This window comes from Diabrotica undecimpunctata, chromosome 5 (genome assembly GCF_040954645.1).
Source record: "Diabrotica undecimpunctata isolate CICGRU chromosome 5, icDiaUnde3, whole genome shotgun sequence".
Taxonomy (NCBI): domain Eukaryota; kingdom Metazoa; phylum Arthropoda; class Insecta; order Coleoptera; family Chrysomelidae; genus Diabrotica; species Diabrotica undecimpunctata.
In genome coordinates, this window is record NC_092807.1 from 95,690,282 (window position 1) to 95,712,447 (window position 22,166).

At 34.2% G+C, this 22,166-nt stretch overlaps 3 protein-coding genes across 6 annotated transcripts in view; 1 reads left to right on the plus strand and 2 right to left on the minus strand.

The window, feature by feature from the left end:
- Positions 1–2,042: 2,042 nt before the first annotated feature.
- LOC140441510 (uncharacterized) lies at positions 2,043–8,408 on the minus strand. The gene is made up of 3 exons (XM_072532275.1): positions 8,228–8,408; positions 7,456–7,756; positions 2,043–2,394 (listed from the first exon to the last, which is right to left on the minus strand). The coding sequence occupies exons 1-3, from the start codon at positions 8,308–8,310 to the stop codon at positions 2,185–2,187; spliced, it is 594 nt and encodes a 197-aa protein (XP_072388376.1). The 5' UTR covers positions 8,311–8,408; the 3' UTR covers positions 2,043–2,184.
- A 443-nt stretch (positions 8,409–8,851) lies between these two features.
- Tpst (tyrosylprotein sulfotransferase) overlaps positions 8,852–22,166 on the plus strand; it is a 533,460-nt gene continuing 520,145 nt past the window's right edge. For all 4 annotated transcript variants that reach the window (XM_072532279.1, XM_072532278.1, XM_072532277.1 and 1 more), the window contains exon 1: positions 8,852–9,075. The gene's annotated coding sequence lies outside the window, so the exon portion shown is untranslated. The remainder of the gene's footprint in view (positions 9,076–22,166) is intronic.
- On the minus strand, positions 13,816–14,583 carry LOC140442377 (protein FAM200A-like). The gene has a single exon (XM_072533450.1). It carries the CDS (start codon positions 14,581–14,583, stop codon positions 13,816–13,818), a length of 768 nt encoding a protein of 255 aa, XP_072389551.1.

Genomic DNA, 22,166 nt, shown 5'->3' on the forward strand with positions numbered 1-22,166 from the left:
TTAAATTGTAATAAAAAAAAAACTTGTTAAATTGTAAGATTGTAAAAGTTGGAAGATTTTGTAATTATTCAAAAACTTACGGTTTTTTGTGTTCTTAGACGTTGAGGATCCCTCGCTTCTGGTGGGTTCTGCAATCGGTCCTGTCCTTTGGCTGCTCTGCGGCTCTAGTATGGCTCTTGGCCTTGGCACTGCTCTCGGCTCTAATATGGCTCTCGGCTTTGGTACTGCTCTCAGCTCTAGTATGGCTCTCGGCTTTGGTACTGCTCTCGGCTTTGGTACTGCTCTCGGCTCTAGTATGGCTCTCGGCTTTGGTACTGCTCTCGTTCTCCCGGGTTTAGTGGTCTCTCTCTGCTACTGAGGGTGTTGCTGGCGTGGACTGTATAGGCTCTCTCCAACTTCCTTAAAGTATTCTGTTTCTCGATAGGACCATGAACAAATCCCTTTCGTTGGCTCAGTGAAGATGTTCGTTCAGTTGTAATGGAAACACCAAATAATAGTAGCAGAGTTTATTGTTGAGACGTACACTATGGGTGTTGACCCGGGATTACTTTGAGTAGAGACTGATGAAGTTGATCGTTGAAGACTATCAAGTTTGTTGAGTGAATATTGATTGAATGCTTCTCTAGGCAAGAGATCTTAGTTTTATATAAGTTTTAATTGGGTCAATATATTCGCGGACCTCGCGTGATATGTGTATTTAATTTATGTAAATTGTTTAACTTTGTCAGCACCTTTGACTGATGTCCAAATTATATTATTGATAATTGACCAAATGTGTATGTAACCTAATTAACTACGTGTGTGTATTTAATAACAAATAGATTCATTCGGTCCACTGGGTGATAAAATTATACTGTCCAATTTCGGATATGAATTCTGAAGATTTGATATTGGACATTTAGAATATATAATTTTGTAATCCACAAGGAATCTACGTTCCTGTATTTGGCTGTATACCATATATTAAAATCCTTTGTAAAATATATACCTTTTACAAAGGATTTTAATAAATTTTTTAAATTATATAATTTTGTATTAAAATGTTTTCTTATGTATTTTAGTGTGTTGCAGTAGTCTTAAAACTGAGTGTATTTACTGTTAATAGTTTGACAAATAGTTGACATTTTAAAAATTCCTCAGTAACTAACTATTATGATGTTTTGGCAAGGCTATGGGGTTCTCACATCGTAAATCTTGAATGGCGTGCACGCATTTTTATATGAAAAATACTATATCTATGGCAGTATTATAAGCCAAGCTGAAAGGCTTGAAAATACCAACATCCAAAGGAGGTAGCTTATTGGTTGAATATGGTGGAAAAGTAACAATGGTAACGTCATTTTCCTTAGCAAGATTTATAACCTGGATAGAAACGTGAGTCTCGTGATTGTCATAAAGCAAAAGACTTGGATTTTGCCTTGGAGCTGTCTAGAATGTGTTCCATTACTTTTAAAAATAGCTCAGAATTCATCCACCCGGAGACGCAAGCCCTAAAATGCCAGGTGGAGCGCCAGCAATCATGTACTCCTTCAAATGAACACGTGGAAAAATCATCGCAGGTAGTAAATGATTTCCTGCAGCACTTACAATTGCGTATGTTGTTACAAGCACGCCTTTTTCTCCACTCGTCATTTTATTGACTTGCTTTACTCCTTTTTCAGCTAAAACTTTCGATTATTTTTGTGCAGTCACTGTAGCCGTTTCGTCAAGGTTATAAATACGTGTTCCGAGGTTCCGACGCTAAATCTTTCATTGCGTTTGATTGCATTGGATAAATTATCGAAGAACATATCTACATTGTGCTTATTAAAGTACCTGTATTATTTTACTTAGTGCCCACCAAAAAGACTCAATCACGATAAATGCTAAACTGAATCTGCACGGCCGCCGAACATATTAGAAATCAGTAACTTTGAATACAGCAAGCACGCACAAGTAATGATATCTACACGTGGCGAAAAGGAGGGAAGATATTTTAAGTGTCTCACTGTTACCTAGTTTCCCCTAATTTAGACAGTAGGTTTGTTCTATTTGTTATGATAAATAAATAAATACCAATTAAGACAATTTTATTACATAATAGATCACATTGATTCTTAGTTTGTAAAAAGCATGAAACCAGCTGGAATCCTTAAAAACAACCTATAAAATTTGTACTTTTGTAGCAACATCAGAATATAACTTTTAAGTCTTTTGGTGCATGTACTGTTTCATAACCTTTTTACCAGGAACCAAACCTTGAGTGAGACCAGGTCTCTTTCGTTTCTGTTTGCCCTTTTTGGAGTCATCACCATCATCAGATGCTTCGTCATCTACTTTTGTGTGTTTTAAATGTATACCAGTTTGAGAATTTTCGCAGACAACAGAATTTTGAAGAGCAGATATCTTTTCAACCTACAAAAAATTGTTTTCATTATAAATAAAGAAATTTTAGTTGTAAACTTATAATAATAATAATCTGTGGGAGTTCTGTGGGGAAGTGAAGATCATGCGAGGAGTAAGGCAAGGATGTGTGCTATCGCCGACTCTTTTCAATATATACTCTGAGGAGATTTTTAATGAAGCCCTCACAAACCTAGACATGGGAATCCGAGTGAACGGTGAATACATCAATAATATCCGCTACGCCGATGACACTGTGTTACTAGCAACCAGCCTAAACGATCTGCAGGCCTTACTAGACCGAGTGCGAACTGTGAGCGTAACATACGGACTAAACCTTAATATTAAGAAAACTAAATTCATGGTTGTCAGCCCTACAAATTTAGATCCCGGGGCACTAATGGCAGGTAGCGAAGAGATCCAGAGAGTCGACAGATTCACTTACCTCGGAACTACCCTCAACGTAAAATGGGACTACGCTCAAGAGATTAGATCCAGAATTGAAATGGCACGGTCTACTTTTATTAAGTTGAGATCCTTGCTGTGCTGCAGTGATCTCAGTTTGGGAACCAAGATGCGGATAGTGAGGTGCTACGTTCTTCCAGTGTTACCATATGGAGTTGAAGCCTGGACACTGACGCAAGCCACTGAAAAACGAATCGAAGCCTTCGAGATGTGGATATACAGAAGAATACTAAAAATATCTTATGTGGACCATGTCACCAACGTTGAGGTCCTACAGCGCATGACAAAAGAAAAAGAAGTGCTTAATTTAATTAAACAACGTAAGCTTGAGTACCTCGGCCACGTGATGCGGAACGAAGAAAAATATCGAATTCTTCAACTTGTTATGCAGGGTAAAGTATTTGGCAGAAGAGGACCGGGACGCCGTCGTATCTCGTGGTTGAAAAATCTCCGACAATGGTTTGGGATGACCTCAGCGGAGCTGTTTCGCAGAGCAGTCAACAAAACCATGATAGCCTTGATGATCGCCAACATCCGGACCGGATAAGGCACTGAAGAAGAAGAAGTGGGAGTTCTATCAGTTCTTCCATTAGGCACAATCCCCTGTGAATGTGGGATGCTCTCTAGGTATTCATAGGACCTACACCCAGAGGATAGTATGCTGTGGAACAAAAACTAACACTTGGCAGTAGGTACAAAATTTACATATTCACACAAAACTACATGTCCATATCGTCCGCTGTATGTAATAGTGGCACAGCACAAAAACTGGTAATTTTTCAAAACAGGTGTTTAAAGTTTGTGTGCCAATAATTTTGTCTTATTTGTTTTACTACATGGATTGGGATTTTGAAAAAAATAACTTTTGGTACATTTGGAAGAGTGTTAGGTAGTCTTTACTGAAGTGTAACACAGACTTTTAAGTTCAACCCTTATTTTGAGTTGTGTCGCTATTGTACATCAACATTTTGTCTTTCAAGACTAATTGGCAAAGACAAAACTGGTATTTTTTGATATTCCTATCAGCTGAAATAATGGTTAAGTAAAGAATAAAGAATACTATAAGTTACTTGAATGAAAAAATGTGTTTATTAACAACTATAAGAAATAAAAAAAAAATATGTTGATAATAATAGAAAAAGTTATAATTAACAATGCTTTAAATGTCGGTAGAAATCAGCGTGAATTGGTGGAACACTCTTGTCTTCACAAAGGCTAGTAAGGTCCTTTTCTTCTTTACAGTTATTGGCAGGCTGCCAGTGTAAGCCTTTTCTAGTTCTATAATATCCATGCTTTCTAAACCTTCTCTTGTTTTTCTCTTGGTGGTATCAACTGATCTGTATTCTTCTTGTACAAACGAAGTTTTAAAATAGTAGTTAGTCCCAAAGCTTTTTTTACATGAATTTCACAAATATCGTTGAAATGAAAAGTATTTCCTTGGGCATCTTCATTGAAAATTGTCGCTTTTTTAGTATTTAACTTTTTCAGGTGAAAAAAAATCATAATGAGTCTGTAAATAAATAGGCCCTCCTTTTAAAGGTTAGTGATATTTCTTTCTATTAAAGAGTTGCAGTTGCCACCATCATTTTGAGTATGGCCTACAACTAAATAGCGATGAGTTATAGAAGAAATTTTGAAATGAGTTACAGCATACTGATAGTACTTGTTTTTTCCTTGGCCACCACAATTGTCTGAGTAAAATATGAATTTCAAATCGTCAGAATTGGATTTTATAGATGTTTGTTCCAAATACATCAGGCAGGCAAAAACCAATTTCTATAGCACCTTTACTGCCTTCTCCTTCATGCCAAACATAGCTGTGCATATTTACAGTCCCTTTTTCTGAAGTTCACATATAGAGAAATGATATGTTGATAGCTTAGATTTATAATAGAAAGCGGAAACGTCTCCTTTTGGTGTCGGTAGAGCAACTTGTAGGTCAAAACAAGCAACTTTTTGTAAGTTAGTTACATTCTTTTTCCCAAGTGTTTTTAGCTCCCGGCTTGTTTTTCTCCTTATGATTTTTTCCTATTTGACCTATTTTTTCTTCACTGCTCGAATTTATGTATTTTTCACAATACTGACATATTTAAATTTATAATTAAAAAGTTAACGATATAAATCAATTTTTACAAATTCATCAATGTCTCTTTGGCAATCAGCTTTATAATAATTGTACAGATTGGTCAATGTTTTACCTCTTTCTATATATTTTTTTGAGGTACTACTTCGACAATGGTAGCTCTCCATTGTCAGAATTGAAGAAAGGTATTTACGAACCCTGGTCATAGATTCGTTACAAAATGTTTTATGCATGCAATGTTTGCCTCTTTGATCGTTGCTTATAAAGCCACTTTCTGTCTTCCCAATAACAGTTCAAATACATCTATTAGTAACTCCAATAGTGGGTATAAAAAATCTTTTGCACACTCTTATTTTTTTCTTATCAGGGTTTTTCAAATAACATGCATGATTATAATCACTGCTTGATATCTGCATATCTATATGTTGGTTTAATTATAGACATGGACTTTATAATATAACTTCGCTGTTCATTTATATTTCCCATTGAACAATATTTTTCAAAGATCTGTGTTCTTTCTTGTAACATGAATTTTTCATCACATTTCTGCCTAGATGGATTGCAAGATGGACCTAAACTGCGAGCCTGTACAAGATTACCGTTAACATTTGTGTATTTTTGGCATGAATTTCTAAGAAACTTTCTGACATTTGTTTTCCATTGGTCCAGACAAGCCTTCCTTTTTCTACTTTTAGTCACATCTTCTGGTACTTCAGTCTCCACATTTTCATAAGAGAACTCTGTAAATGTAGATGATACATCATCATCATCATTCACATAATGAGAGTCCACATCAGAATCATCAAAATTAGAAGATTGGGAGTTAAACGAACTTCCAGAAGAGGTGTGTACCAATTTAGAACTGCTACCTAAAACAAGAAAAAAAAAGACAAATATGAAGAAGAAATCAGCTTGTCAGAAACTTATTTGTATTGGTAAATTGACCAATAGCTAAGAATAAAACAAATAAATCTCTTGCATTATAAAAAGAGCAATTTGCTCCTCTGCATTGATGCACTCTGTGCATTCAGAAGTCACATTCTCAATATTAGACTGATCATCACCTTTTTCATCTATAGGGTCTTTCGTACCTATTTGCTCCTCTGCATCGATATACTCTGTGCATTCAGGAGTAATATTTTCATTATGAGAAAGGAGCTCTACTTTCCATTGACTACCATAAGAAGGGTCTTTTTTCCATCCTGAAACAACGAATTCCATGTACTTATTATAAAAAGTTTAAGTAAACAATTAGTAGAAAATGTTCAGATTTGCAGGTTTTGGTTAGTTCTGCTTTAAGCTATAGTGTGGCGGCTAGTCTTTTCTGGTACATAGTTAAATATGTCATTAAAAATACTTATTTTTTACTTAGATATTTATATACCATTAAAGTAGGCCATATCATATGTGCTAAAATAAATTTTTGCAATTTTTTTGTTAATATTTAACCTGTCACTGAATGCTTATATTGATAATTGATGTAGAATAGCCTTGTTATTGTTAGAATTATTGATACTAAAAGAACTTTATCACAACATAGTTAAATTTAAAACTAACATAGGTATACAGTTTAAAAAAAATTTAAATTAAAAACTACATGCAAATAGAGATCTGCTTCCTAACTATCACCTAAAATGCCCTAAAATAGACTATCCTCTCTTTGCAAATCAGTTGGTGTGAACTAAAATGGGTTTATTTTTTGTTTAAACTGGTAGATGTAAACAATAAATGGTCTAAAGTTTTCTACTAAATCGATTATTTGGAATTATACATTAAAATAATATTGGTACTTACATTACTCCTGCTCTAGATTGGCTTAATTCACTTTTTTTGTGATAACCCTTTGGATCAGACATTTTTAAAACAATAAATTTATTCCTTTTATTTAATGTGACACAACTCCAAAATTACTGATACAGTTTAAAAATATCTAAGATTGTCTACTATAGTGACACTATTGCATAGAAACTTGATATCGACATGGTTCAACTTTCACTGCACAACTAAAAAGGGACATTACCGCAAGAAACAATTTATCTGAACTGACAACATGTCATAGCAACGTCTAGTGGACATTTTTGCTATTATTATTGTGCCAGTTTTGCAGGTCATAAATAAGGCTTTTTCAAGCCCTTTGGTGATGTTAACTCAAGTTTGTCAATTTTTGAGTTAAGCCACTATTGCATACAGCCGACAATATATAACCATTGATTAAAACGAAGTTTCCAAGTCAATATGATTTTTTGTTCTGATATATTGCTGAAGAAGAAATTTTTCCAATTTTAAGTTATTACTATAATCGAGGAGTCTGTATCATATGTCATGAAATAGGGCTTAGTGGACAGGTAAGAAAAAATTCGAAATTGGGAGAAAGCAAAAAGGAAGCTTATGAATATCCAAGAGGACATAAAAAATCAATGTGGCCACATTTTTCTGTTGAGTATTGTGATAATCATATATATGATGATATATAGTATAAGTAAATATCTTACAAAAGGGGCTGAGACAAAAAATAAATACTTTACCTCTACTTGTTCCTGTGTTTTTTGAACATCTGAATCATGTGCATATTTACAGTTATGACCAAATCTACATCTGCCTTTTCTGTAGTTCCAGCAAATCTTTTTCCCATTTATTATAACCATATTATCCTTTGACTCCACCATTTTAACATGCTTCTGTAAAATGGCATCTTTTGCATTCTCTGCTTCTATAAAGGGATTCTTAAACACTGAAGATTTTGTTGATTCTTCTGTTAGGTTGGAGCCTCCAAAACTTGGCGCAGGCAATTTATTTTTACTTGGAACATCTGACTTCTTGGTTGGGCTAAAACATATGACAGCTGACCCATTTTTTATAATATTAAATGAATATTTATCATGGGGGATACTTTGCTCTGAAGAATTCTGAAATTGATAATTTATTCCTATTCAAATATACATATACATGTAAAAAAATACAGAAAAGTATGAGATATAAAGACATAAAAGGGATACATGCCAAGAGACAATTAACGAAAAGAAAGCACGCTATTAGAAATAGGTAAGTATAAAAACAACAGGAATAAGGAATAACTATAAAATAAAGAATAGAGTATAGCAGAAATGAATATTCTGTGTGTTATTGATTAAAAAACCTCATTAAAGAAAGTAGACTCAGCAATAGTTATATCAAGCAGTGAACACCAGACTTATATTGAACTATATAGAAATGTATCAAACTTTTATTTTTTAATTACATTCTTGACGATTTATTGTAATTGTGTAAGCAGATGTAATTTAGCAAAATTTTACTTACATAATTTCATTTTCGCTATCAGTGGTTGAAGAACTTGAATCATCTGAGTTTGAAGAATCCCCATAATCTGGAACTAAAGACATTTTATTTATTTATATTTGTATTGTAAAAATAATATGCTTATATTTTTGTTTATAGGATAAAAATAAAAATCGAAATCAAGAAAACCCTGCTGTCACTGTCAAAGTCAACTTGACTTGACAACTTGAGCATGAATATTAAACATTAAACTATTGTGGCCACTATGGTTAATATTATTTTTAAGCCATTGGGTTTTGAATAAAATTATTTTTAACTTTTCTTAATTTCTAACATTTTAATAGTTTATAGACAACATAACTTAATTTGTAGACCGCGTTAAAGTTTTATTCGTGGATAAAAATAGAACAACTTTATTTTATTAATAAAAAATCTGAAAGAAAACATACTTTCTACAAGACAAAACACTAAAAGATTAATTTTGTCTCAAATAAATATCGCAAAACGACATTGCCACTTTATAAAAGACTTAATTAGTATAATTGTGAAATATATTATGTTTTACTCTATTCTAAACCAAACCGGTTATTAACCGAGAGTTGCAAATGCGAATTTGTACATTATCTGTCACTTTTTCCATCAACATTTCTGTTTTCTGTTCTGAAATGTTTTTAGAACGACAACGACATTCACGGAGGAGGGTACAATCACTCTGTCCGAGGAAAGAACATTGAAGTGCGTGAAAGTTTGTGTTGATTTTTAATTTTTACGAACATATAATTAATTTACCGTTTCATTAAATAAATAAAGTATGTGCTAAGTGTGTTTGTCCCGTGTATTTGGCCCTGTTATGTAGCAACTAGTTTATGGTATGTATCTTTTCCTATTTCTTTAAATATCACCAATGTTTACTTTCTAGATGTACTGTATTTGCAACAGTTAACATATTTGTATTGGTTTTTAAGTTAAAATGATACTTTTTTGTTATTAGTATACGCATAAAGAACGATAAAATCATTATTAATGTTGGGATTAGCTAGTTTTATAACTTTGGAAAACCGCAAAATAAGGTTATAGTTATAACATCTGAAAAAGTTTCTGTTTATAAAAATAGAAAATGAGATTAAAATTATATATACCACTAGGTTTTATATAATGATTATTTGTTATATCTATTGACAAGGCGATAAATCAAAAGTTTTTATTCGTACATCCATTTTTTATCTTGTTTTCCAAAAATTTTGCAGCGTTATGTATTAAGTAATATATGTAATTAGGTTTGTTTATAAAATTGAATTTATTTATTTTATAAATTTCTTACAATTACAACTAATCTTACTGTAAAAATGATGAGTGATTAAAAGTTCATTAAAAATTTATTAGACTAAAAAAAAATTCGAATTTGGAGACGAAGTTATCAATGAAACCAGTAAATGTATGCTAAAGTCTATTTGTTTGCAATTGGCAGCTCATTACAAATGCAAATTTTAAAAAAATATGATTAAGGGTTACCGTAGAGGACATAAACCATTGCCGTGCAGATGCAGTTGAAACCAATAAGGTTTTTTTATATTACTAGGAGTTATTCATTAATTTGTTTAGTTACATATATACTTACTTAAAAAAAAACTTCATGGAATTAACAAATCTTAACACTAATAATAATAAGACAATAGGAAGCACGGATTTTGTAAAAGTTATATCTTAGGAATATAATTACCTGTATTTTCTTTCCGCTCTTTAATTTTTTTCACGAAGCAACTTCTCTCTTTTAATAGTAATATTTATAAGGCCTATCTATACTGTTAAAGCAGTAAATGGTTGACTTCAATTAGTATCGACTATAAACATCCTGGGTTAACCGATAATAGTATAAAAGGCCCGTTTCCAGGAAACAATGGTTTACCTGAGGTACAAGGTCTTAACAATGGGCTAAGTCAGATAAATTTAATAATATTTACGACCGCACTAATTGAAGTCAACCATTTTCTGCTAAACAAACTTTCCATTCGTAGAATACTTTGTCTCATTAGCGGATAATCCTTTATTAACACGTTAAGCCCCATGTGTACCACACTGGCACACACTATAGTTTTATCTATGACCGTGTGTACCTGTTAGGCCACAGCGAAGTGTCGTGTTCCTAAAGCTGTGGCTCGTCGAGGATCGCAGTTATACACATTCTTATTTCAAAATTATTAAAAAAATGTTCCGGTCTGACAGAAAGATGAATTTGGCAAATGCCCACGTGACAACCAAGTAAGGGAAAGTTGTGACGAATTTGATACAGTCCCTGTTATCAGTTAGCAGTTCAGTTCATGAGTTAAAATGGCATCATCGTTTCAATTTGTTGCTGCTAAACTTAAAAACTTTGCGTATTCTCGGAGAGAAAAAACTATTCTGTTAAATGTTCATGATTCCTTATTCATCAAAAACCTTTAACAACGGTTAATAATGTAGTGACTATGTGCTTCGGTATGACAGGTGTTAGAGAAAAAACCATTTAAAAATTTTTAAGTGAAAGAAAATAAGGAAACATTACTGAGCCAAAAAGACATGAAGGAAAACAAACAATGGAAATTGATGACTTTCATAGAAACGTCGTTCGGAGAAAAGTTCATTCGTTCTATAAATAAGAAGATTCCCACATTGGATACAATATTAAAGGCAATAAGAGATAATCATTTTCCTCACTTTGGCCGAGGGACGATGCATTTTCCATTTACATGAAACCTGGCTAAACGAAGATCATACCGTTTCAAAAGTATGGGTAGATAAACATATTACAAGTTCTCGACAAGCCTTTCTAGAAGGATATTGTATTGGTTTAAATTCTCCCTCAGGAAAGGATCGAAGATTAATAATAACGCACATTGATAGCGAACATGGTTTTGTAGGGAATGGTTTATTTGAGTTCGTTTCAAAATTCATTAAAGATTACCACGAAGAAATGAACTCCGATGTTTTTGATGATAACTTTTCTCAGGTATTGAATTTTCTACCTAATAATGCTGTCGCTGTTTTCGATAAAGTTAAAATTAGTGGAAAAGTTATCGACGGTCTCATGGAAAAAGTAGATATAATTCAATCCAACTCAAAACAATAGCGTATGATCAGACTATGCTTAAAACAAAATTATTACGAATTGCAAGGCAACGTAAATCGTATTATAAAAAATATGTCATTGACGAAATGGCAAAAACAAAAGGAACAAACTTGAGCAAGTTGATCAAATTGTTTACCTTGGATATCAGTTAAATTGAAACGCTGAAATTAGATCCAGAATTGAGCAGGCCAGAGCCGCTTTTAGAAGTACGTCCAAGGTATTATGTAACAGAGACTTAAAATTGGCATTGCGGATCCGCCTACTTCGCTGCTACTTGTTCTCGGTCTTACTTTATGGTGTCGAGTCTTGGACTGTGAATAAAAGTGATCTAAATTGCCTTGAGGCTTTTGAAATGTGGAGCTAGAAGAATTTTAAAAGTTTCTTGGATGGAGAAAATTCAAAACTCTACAATACTAGACCGTTTCAGCAAGACTACTGAGATTATAAAAAGCATTAAGAAGAAAAAACTGGAGTACTTCGGACATGTAATGAGAGGTCTCAAATATAGGTTGCTACAAAATATTATGCAAGGGAAAATAGCAGACACACTCTAACAAGACTTCATTGTTGAAGAACTTGCAAGATTGGTATGGTATTGATATAAGCATGCTATTTAGGGTGGCGGTAAATAAAATTAAGATAGCTATGATGGTAATCAACATTCTGAAAGGACATGGTACCAGAAGAAGGACAAATTATCAGTGATGATGCAGCAATAAAAGCTGACTGGAAAAACTATTTTGAGGGTCTGCCAACAAAGCAAATACAGACAATTCCATCACATGCAGTACTCGCACTCACACATTGAGAAATAATAAAGCCCCAGATATTGACAACATACAAGCTAAAATTCTCAAAATTGGAGGACACACACTGATATGTAGATTCCATAAACTAATAATATACGTTTTCGCAGTCAATATCCCAAGCACACACACAGAAATGTGGAACACAGAAGAAATTCCAAGAAACTGGCAAAAACAAGTATATGCCTTATCCACAAAAAGGGTGACAAACTCAGCTACAAAAACTACAGAGGCATATCCTCTGTATCATAAACAGGAGATTGAGTCACTTCACAAAGCAAATCATAGGAGATTATCAGGCTGAATTCAGATAAGGATGGTTTACTGTTAATCAACTATTCAACGAAAAACAAAATATTAGCTAAAGCCTAGAAGGTATTAAATCTTTGTAGATTTTCGACAAGCCTATGACAAAATAAACAGAGATAAAGTATACTTACTTATGCGAGAAATAGGTATACCAAGGAAATTGGTAAAATTAGTTCAAGCCACTATGACTCACACAGAAGCTCAAGTACGAGTTCAACACCTATTGACAGATTACTTCCAGATAACAAAGGGGCAAAAATAGGGAGATGGTCTGGCTCCGACTCTGTTTAATATATGTATGGAATATATATGAAAAATGTCTGTAAACCCAAAAAATATATTGTTTAATAAGTCTAATAAGATATTTAAACAGATTGATGTACGCTTGCGATGTAAGCTTAATGTGCCGAACAGTAAGAGACGTCACAGAACTTTATGTGGAGCTAAAAGACAATTGGAAAGAAATATAGCTAGACGTCAGCGTAGCTAAAACTAAAGTCCTAATACAAGCAAGGAAACAAAGAAACAACCCCCAATAATACTTACCAATTTAAGTACTAGCCTAGTAACAGGTTATAATTATAATAAAAACACTATTTGAACATTTATATTTTTTATTAAAATTTCAGAACGAAATCAAAACATAGGTACAACAATGAAAAGGGATATTTATCTATGGAACTGGCTGGCTGGTTAATGTGAGGGATGTGCTTACTTTCTTGAGCACAGCTTATGAAACCGAGGCTCCAGTTTGGAAATTGCCACTCTCATTTCTTTTTCTAAGTTTATGTTTGACCTGTACTTGTTTTTAATTAGTGCAACTGCAGAAAAGCCCGTATCGCACAAGTACGAAGTCGCAAATGGTAATAAAACCTTTAATGCAGCAGTGCATGATATTCATGAGAAAGTGAGCTCCAAAATTCAAACAGTCTATCCTTGTCGTATTGAAGGTTTAGGCTGGAATCACAGGACAATTCTGTCAGTTGTTCTTCCTCTGTTGAAAGTGTCGATGGCGTGGATGACAGGAAAGGATTTCTGACTCGGTCATATTGCTCCATATCTTTGGGAAAATATTTCTTAAAGTGTTCGCTCAATGATAACATGTGTTGTGTAAACTTATTTTTAAAGAAAGATCAAGGAATTCTATCGATTTTTTTTTGTAGAATACCTTGTAAAGCAGGGAAATAGTCAATTTCTTGATCTTCTAATATTTTCTTCCATAAAAGCAATTTCTTCTGAAACTCAGTAATTTTATCTGCCAATTGTAGGATATGAGTATTGTTTCCCTGCAAAGGCTTATTAAGATCATTTAATTTGTTAAGTTAATTTGTTAAATATGTCACAGAGTTATATTTGTTAAATATGTCACAGCTACTTTTATTATAAACTTATAAGTTTTGCGCATCATCATGTGATTCTGTATGTAGATACGTGTAAAATTCATTTCTTAATTGGTATACACGTGCGAGTTCGTTGCCTTTGGACAGCCAACGAGAGTTGCAATAACAAATTAAAGAGGGGTTCTCGGCCCCCATTTCTTCACCAAGTTTATGGAAAATTCTTGATTTCACGGGTCGTGTTTTAATGTAGTTCACCACTTTAATAATGCTATCCATCGCAACACTTAATTCAGGTGTAACGTTCTTTGCTGCTAAGGCCTCTCTATGTATGACACAATGTGTCCATTTTACACTTGGAGCCTTGGTTTTGATAAGAGCTTGTAGTCCTCCATACTGTCCAGACATCGCTCGGGTACCATCCGTACACACGCCTACACAGTTATCCCAGTTAATATTATTTTCAGTCATATAGGAGTTGTAAATTTCAAATAGATCGATAGCTTTACAACTGTCACATATTTTTCTGCAAAATAATAAATCCTCGCGTATATTTGTTTCTTGTATGTACCGTACAATCGCCTCGTCCAGTTGAATGGCAAATAAACCTGAAAGTTTCCCCACAATTTGCTGATTAATATCTTCTGCCATGTCGTGAATACGGCGACTAACCGTATTGTTTGAAAGAGGTACATTTTTTATGTCTTTAGCTGCCGATTTTCCAATCATCACTGTTACCATATCAACCGCTGCAGGTAAGATTAGTTCCTCAGCGATCGTATGTGGTTCTTTACGTTTGGCAACTAAGTAAGCTACCATGTAAGTGGCGAGCAATGCTTTGGTAGGAATTGATGCTCTTGAAACCAAAGCCGTGGTCTGATGTTTTAGCTCTCGCAATTTTCTTACAAAATGTCTCTTGGGTTACCTTGTAAATGACGGGTGAGTTCTTTCCAAATGCCGTTTTAGTTGATTAGGAAGCATACTTTCAGCCGCCAACACTTTGTGACAAACAACACATTGTGGAAGTTCTATATTCCCTTTAATAACGCAGGTAAATCCAAAATCCAAATATTGGTCGTCATATTTTCTATACTTCTTCTTTTTACTTAACATTACTGCTCTCACCTTATTCTTCACTCCGTTTTCTATTCTTTTGAATATAAGTATCCATTGTTGATAGCAAAAAACTCCGCCAGTGACGCCAAAAACACTCGACTCCAGTGTTACCAATGTCCGGATAATTATCCGATTTTCGGATAATTTCGTGGACCTTTTTCGGATTGAACAATTTTTTGAATAATTTCGTTTAATTCAAGGGTCTATCGACTTGATGTTATATTTTTATATGATTTATTTATTAATACATATATTTTATGCTCATTTAAAATCAAATAAATATATTTTCTGTATTAAAAGTCCGCGCTGACACGCGACGCCCCAGGGCGTCGCGTCGCATAGTTTGGGAAGCCCTGGACTATGGAAAAAAAAAACAATAAACCTTAATACTTTGAAAGAAAAAAATTAAGAAGGATACTGGCGACAATGGTGTCGAGAATAAGATTCAACAACGAGTTATATCAATATTACAAAGAACCCTCTATAATTATACAAAATTATAAAGATTGCGCTGGCAATTCACCTTACCAGAATTGATAATAACAGAACACCTAGTAGAACGCTTAGTGGAACTATGATGGGTTATCGGCCAGTAGGAAGACCAAGGAGTAGGTGGATAGACGAAGTGAGAACTGATACTAAAGAAAAATTGGGGATGAGTAAGGAAAGGGATACTTGTAGGCGGATACTGAGGGAGGCAAAGGCTCGACTTCTACTGTAGCGCCATTGGAGGGAGAGTGTGTTCTAAAATGTTGTTGAATTTGTTTGTGCTTAGCTTTTTGTCCATGGTATACTATGCGTATGTAATGTAATGTAAAATATAATTTTTATTCCAATCAATTGTGGTAATTCCATATAAATATAATATTTACCTCTTCAGTGGCGCACCCAGGGGGGGTTGGGGGTTAAACCCTCCCCCCAGGGCCCTATTTCGACACTGTTACTCACACATTTTAAGGACTCAAAATGGAGGTAGCATCATAAAAAAAATTTCGGTGCACAACCAAAACCACCCCCAAGAGGAAAATTCTAGGTTCGCTACTGTATCTATTATTATTATGGTAAACCATTGTGCAGGAGTTTATTCTGTAATATATTTCGCCCTCTATGTCCATTTTTGTAACGTTCATAGTTGATACACGCATTAGAATTTGTTTGATATATCTAATGAATTATTTATAATATCACGTTATTCACAACATACCTAACGTATCTACACAATTTTCATAATGTATTTGTATTATGTGCGGTACCAATCATAAAGTTGCGTGAATAAACATTTTAATTATATAAGCAGATTATATTATACAAAGGCGATTGTAAACAACTGTGGTGAGCGATATTAACCAGTGGCGGGCATTGGTTAGAGGTTGAGGAAGCTAAGTCCACTATTATAGAATTATCAACTTTACAGTAAGACCTCGTCCGCGTGGGAGTTGGTATAATACTTGCCGTTGGTGCATTTAAAATATTCTTTGGTGGATTTTACCTGTACCCCATTTTAGAAAACTAATGGGCGAAAAAAAAATATTACAGGTATCCGATCGTTTTAAGGCATAGAGGGGATATAGTTCTGAATGTGGAACGTTTCACGATTTTGCAAAGTTTGGGATATAATTAATGGAAATACGTATCGACGTATTGTCAGATAACACCTATTTTTTATAACCAAAGGCCAAATTCCGAAAATGTAGTTTTTTATTGTAGCATTTGTATTAGGAAACTATTGTGTTATGAAGAGACGGTTAATTTAAATTTTTACGTTCAGATCCATCAATAATTCGTCGAGATAATTTTAAAAAACCATTATTTAATAAATCATAATAACTATTGCAGTAAAGCCCGTATTTAACATACAGTACTTTGATAATAAGGCTATTATCTATCTTCTATATACATATAAAATTCTCGTGTCACAGTGTTCACTTCTCCGAAACAGCTGGACCAATTTTTATAAAATTTTAGTGTGTTAGGTAGGCTGACAATAGATTGTAATCTATTTTTCTTACCCCTAAGTGATAAGGATGATCCACCTCCAAACATTTCTTTTTTTTTTTGGACAAAATTTTTTATCTTTATTTTTTTTATGATGTGGCATTAAACTATACCCCTATCCCATCCCCAACAATACTCCCTTTACCCTACATTTTTACCCTTCTCTCACTAACCACTAATTTTTAATAGCTATATAGTAGCCAGTAATTTAATTATTTTAACCCTTGTCGATAACTGATTAATTATCACTAGATCGGTTATCTCTGCAAGGCGTCTATGAGTGCCACTATCAGGATGAAGACAAAGCCGGTCTCCTGTCTCTATTACATAATAAGCCTTTTCTCACTGCTAAAACTCTTCAGTTTTCGGCCATTATTATGTGGTGAATTATGGAGAGGTGGTGAATTATGGACAGATAGTCAATGACAATGATATAAGATGGTTTATCAAGAATTGCTTCTTTAAATATAAACATACTTTCACTAAAATATTAGATGTTTAAATATACAGATAAGCGATGTATGGATGAAATCGCAGAAATGCTAATACGGTCATAATATCATCATCAAGATAAAAAAATAGAATGCCCTATGTATAACTAAAATAGCCTCTAAAATGATTCTACTGTCTTTTTATACAAACTGAAACTATCTACTAAATCCGAAGGAGGGAATCAGTGATACTATGTGGAAGAAATATCCGAAATTTAGGAACATATATGTACACATTCCCCATCGAAAATCAAATTTTGGTGGTATACAGGAATATAACATAATGATAGAAGAGACAAGAATAGCGTTACACAAGATCGAAAGGCAAACCTCAGACTGAATTACGTGGTAAAAAAGGCAAACCATTTTTTTTTGGCTAGGAACATGTGAAGAACTAGATACAATTATAGAAGCATGAAAAACCAGAAGATCACTAATCGAACAGAGGACAGAATACGGTCTTAATTAAGATTGTGGCTGCAAAGTAGGCGAAGCACTAAACCTACACATTTTCCGCAGCAAAGTTACCTAGTTACCTACCAATTGCTGTGAAATTGCTTTTTGTATTCGATTCGGTTCGCTTAGTCTACAGCTTAGAATCCGAATGATCAGATGTTACGTTTTTTCTGTCTTACTGTATGGCTGTGAAAGTTGGACAATGGACTCTGAAATAGAAAAAAGAATAGATGCCTTTGAGATGTATATATACAGACGAATGTTGAGAATCCCATGGGTACAAAGAGTTACTAATGTTGAGGTACTTCGTCGCATGTGTAAACAAAAAGAATTACTAAGAATAATCAAAGAAAGGAAAATGCAATACTTGGGTCATGTGATGAGAGGCGAAAGATATGAATTACTTCAAGTTATACTGGAAGGAAAAGTACAGGGCAAAAGATCAGTAGGAAGACGCCAGAACTCGTGGCTGAAAGACCTGAGGAGATGGTTCGACCGCTCATCCGCAGAAATCTTTCGCCCAGCAGTTTCCAAAACTACAACTGCCATTTGGATCTCCAAACCTTCGAAAGGAGATGGCGCCATGAGAAGAAGAAGATTCGATTCGGGAAAGTGCTAGGAAATTTTCTGAACAGAATTCTTCTTATTCCTCTTTATAAGAAATTCTGTTTGTTCATTGGCGGATTAATACCTCTATGGAAGGTTGTTACTTCATCTTTTGCTCGGTCGTCCGATACTTCTTCTGCCGATTGGTGGCTTATCTCTTGCAATTTGGACGACACGGGTCTCCTCCATTCTGCTTATGTGGTTATTCCATTCTTTTTTTCTATTGTGTGTCCATTCATTTATACATTGTACGTTTTTACATTTTCTGCTAATGTCTTTACTTCTCTTTCGATAGCTCAACGTATTTCCTGTAATTCTTTTCAGCACTCTCATCTCTGCCGTTTCCAGTAGCTGCGTGGTGGTTGTGTCGGTTCTTGTTGCTGAGACATATGTCATCATTGGTGTTACATTGGCTTTATATATTCTTGACTTCATCTCATTGTTAATGTGACTGTTTCAACACGAATGAAGAACTTAAGGCTGTTTTATCGGTGCACCAAAACCTAGGGACAGTGTTTTCTCTGTTATTTACTGACAAAATGTCTCGAAATTTGGACACGTTATTCGAAATTATGTTGCCTTTAAACTGATGGTTTTACTTTTTTTATTTTTTTGAAACTTCTGTTGAAAAATTGGAATATACTGTTTAACGTTCTATTATAACCAAACTTTTTACGCCCATCACTCGAAAGAGTTTTTTTTTCTGTAATCGTTGATTTTTGTTTCACCTTTCTGTGTTCAGTAATAGTCGAGAAAAGCGTGTTCCAATTTTAAAGAAAATTGCTAAGAAATACTGAAATCTAATAGTGAAACGTGTTACTCATCATTAGGCTTAGTTTCATCGTTATCGCCTTCGTGACGTCAAATCTCATGAACGTACGGTCAGTTAGTTCGTGTTAAAACTAATTTGAATGGAGAATAATGTATTTGTTGTCATTAAACTACCCGTCAGCCGGCGGCACTGAGTAAAGATGGTCTCGCGTAAGCAGTGTAGAAAAGTAAGTGATACGCCCATTTCAAATCGCAGTGTACTTGAACTGCTAAAACAGCCTTAATATAAATGTACAGGAAGTTCGGAAAATACTTGAAAACCTGAAGAACAGAAAAGCAGCAGGTAAAGACGGGATAAAAAACGATTTACTGAAATATTGTGGAGCCGCAATGACAGAACAACTAACAACATTAGTTAATACAAATATAAAATACAATAAAATACCGAAAGAATGGAGAACGAGCGAACTAATTCTACTATTCAAAAAAGAAGATAAAAAACAGCCAGAAAACTACTCTTAGAAGTACTAATAAATCAGAGGATAAGTTTAGCAGATGAAAAACAGGGTTTTCGTAGTGGAAGATCGTGTACAGATAAAGCAAATTACTGAACAAAATTCATGGCGATAAAATGAAAATTGCTTTTGTGCATAAGAAAAATGTTACTCGGAGGTTTTCGAGGTCGCTCTGTTCTTTGAGCTACCTGGTGCTCAGGGTGAACTTCGTCTCCTTGAGTTTTATGTTATTTTTATTCGAAATTAGTCAAAAGTCATTACTTGGAAGATTTTAGAGGGTGCTGAACACGAATATTATGACGGCGATGATCCTAGAGCTATCTAGAGGCCTGTGTGGACATCGTCCCCTGAAGTTTTGTTATTTTCATTCGAAATCAGTCGAAAGTCATTAGTTGAGAGGTTTTCGAATTCGCTGAACACGAATATTATTACGAACATGATCTTCGAGCTACCTGGAGGCCAGGTTGGACCTCGTCTCCTGGAGTTTTATATTTTTCTTCGAAATCAGTCAAAATTCATTACTTGGGCTGTTTCTGGAGTTGTTAAATACGAATATTACGCCGATGATCTCTAAGTTATCTGGTGCCCAGCGTGGACCTCGTCTGCTGAAGTTTTTTGTTAACTTGTTATTTACGATTTTTATTAACATAAAACTCTAGATGAGGTCACCCTGGGCACTAAATACTTTAGAGATTATCGCCGTCATAATATTTGTGTTCAGCAACCTCTAAAACCTTCTAAGTAGTGACTTTTGAGTAATTTCGAATGAAAATAACACAAAATTCCAGAAGTCAAGGTCCACCCTCTAGGTAGTCGAGAATCATCAGTTATCACATTCATGTAGTGACCTTGAAAAACCTCGAGTAATGAATATTGACGGATTTAGATTGAAATTAACATATACACCAGGAGACGGGGTCCATCCTGGGCACCAGGTAACTCGAAGATCATCGTGGTTATTATATTCGTATCGAGCGATCTCGAAAACCCCCAGGCAACAAAATTGAACTCATTTATGTCCATATTTTCTTAGTTGCAAATTTTTCATTTTCTATGTACTTTGGAAATGTATTTTTCTTATGCACAACTCTGACACCACTCGAATCGAATGAAAAAAGCTGTACAGCGATTCATCTTGCAGCGCAAAATTAGTAGGTTTAGTGCTTTTTAGTGCTTCATTTCCTCACCTAAAGGACGTTTCTTGTTTGTTCAAATGTTGTTTAGCCCTGTTCTATTCGGCTTTAAATTTCTAAGGTTGGATCCAAGCTTTCATTAATGTTACTGCTGAGATACATGAGTTTCTCCACTCTACTGAGTACTGCATCTCCGACTAATACATCATCCTATAGTTTTCTTAACGTTGAGTTTTAATTCATACTGATCACAGGTCTGTTTTTTTTTATTAGATTTTAAAGGTGATCACTGTAGTTAGCCAGTACTAATGTTCCTCAAATCTCACTACATAATCTTCTAAGCATACACCCACACTTCTTTTAAAATGCCGCAACTCTATCAATTTAAATTATTTTTTAGCGCCCTGCTGAACCGAATAAAACCTTACAGAACATCCTTATCAAATATTCAAATAATAATTTATTTCTTGTATCCAGCTTCAACTGTTAAACTTGTACGTACGAGCCGCTACTGCACTGAACTAAAAAGAGATCTTTGTGTACAGCCTCATTAATATTTTTAGCAAGTAGAATACCTCTATATCGATTGCTATTCTCCCACCGTAAAATAAAAAAAGATAGTAGTATACCGCTGTTGTAGATAAGGCCTTTGTTGACCTTGTTGTAAATGTTATATATTATATAGATTAAATTTTTTTGTATAATTCATTATTCTTTAACATGGCGAGATAGATGGGAGGATATCGCCTGAGAGTTTATCGGTAAACAGCGAGCCACCTGAAGAGAAGGCGGTTATTATTTTTTGTTTAGATATTGTTTCCGCCCTTATTGTTTTTATTCCTAGATAATGTCTAGTTAATTTGGCAAAAACTATTCAACCGATTTGTCCCATCTTTTGCATACAATTCAAACACGATAAAAACCGTTCAGGTACATTTAAACAAATTTTAATAAATGATAACAGTTATTAACAATATTCAAATACAACGATTATGTTGTTCATTTTGCAATAACTTTTTTTATTTATTATATGATTTTAATTTAGCATATCCCATTTTGTGTATCCTTTTTTTCTGAAAAAGTTGACTGTTGAGTGTTGACGTCAAATCTCTAAATAGACAAGTTTTTAAGTTATGATCACAATAATGAGTTTGACGTTTTGATTGTTTACTTAAAAATATTTCCACTAAAAAATTTATGAATCCCTAGATGAGGACCATGCGTCCGTCTCCTTTGTTTATATAATTTCCTATCTTAGTGTTCCAGTCTCCTGTTTTTAGAACTCTTTGATGTTTTCCTCCAACTGTATCTAGTGTGTT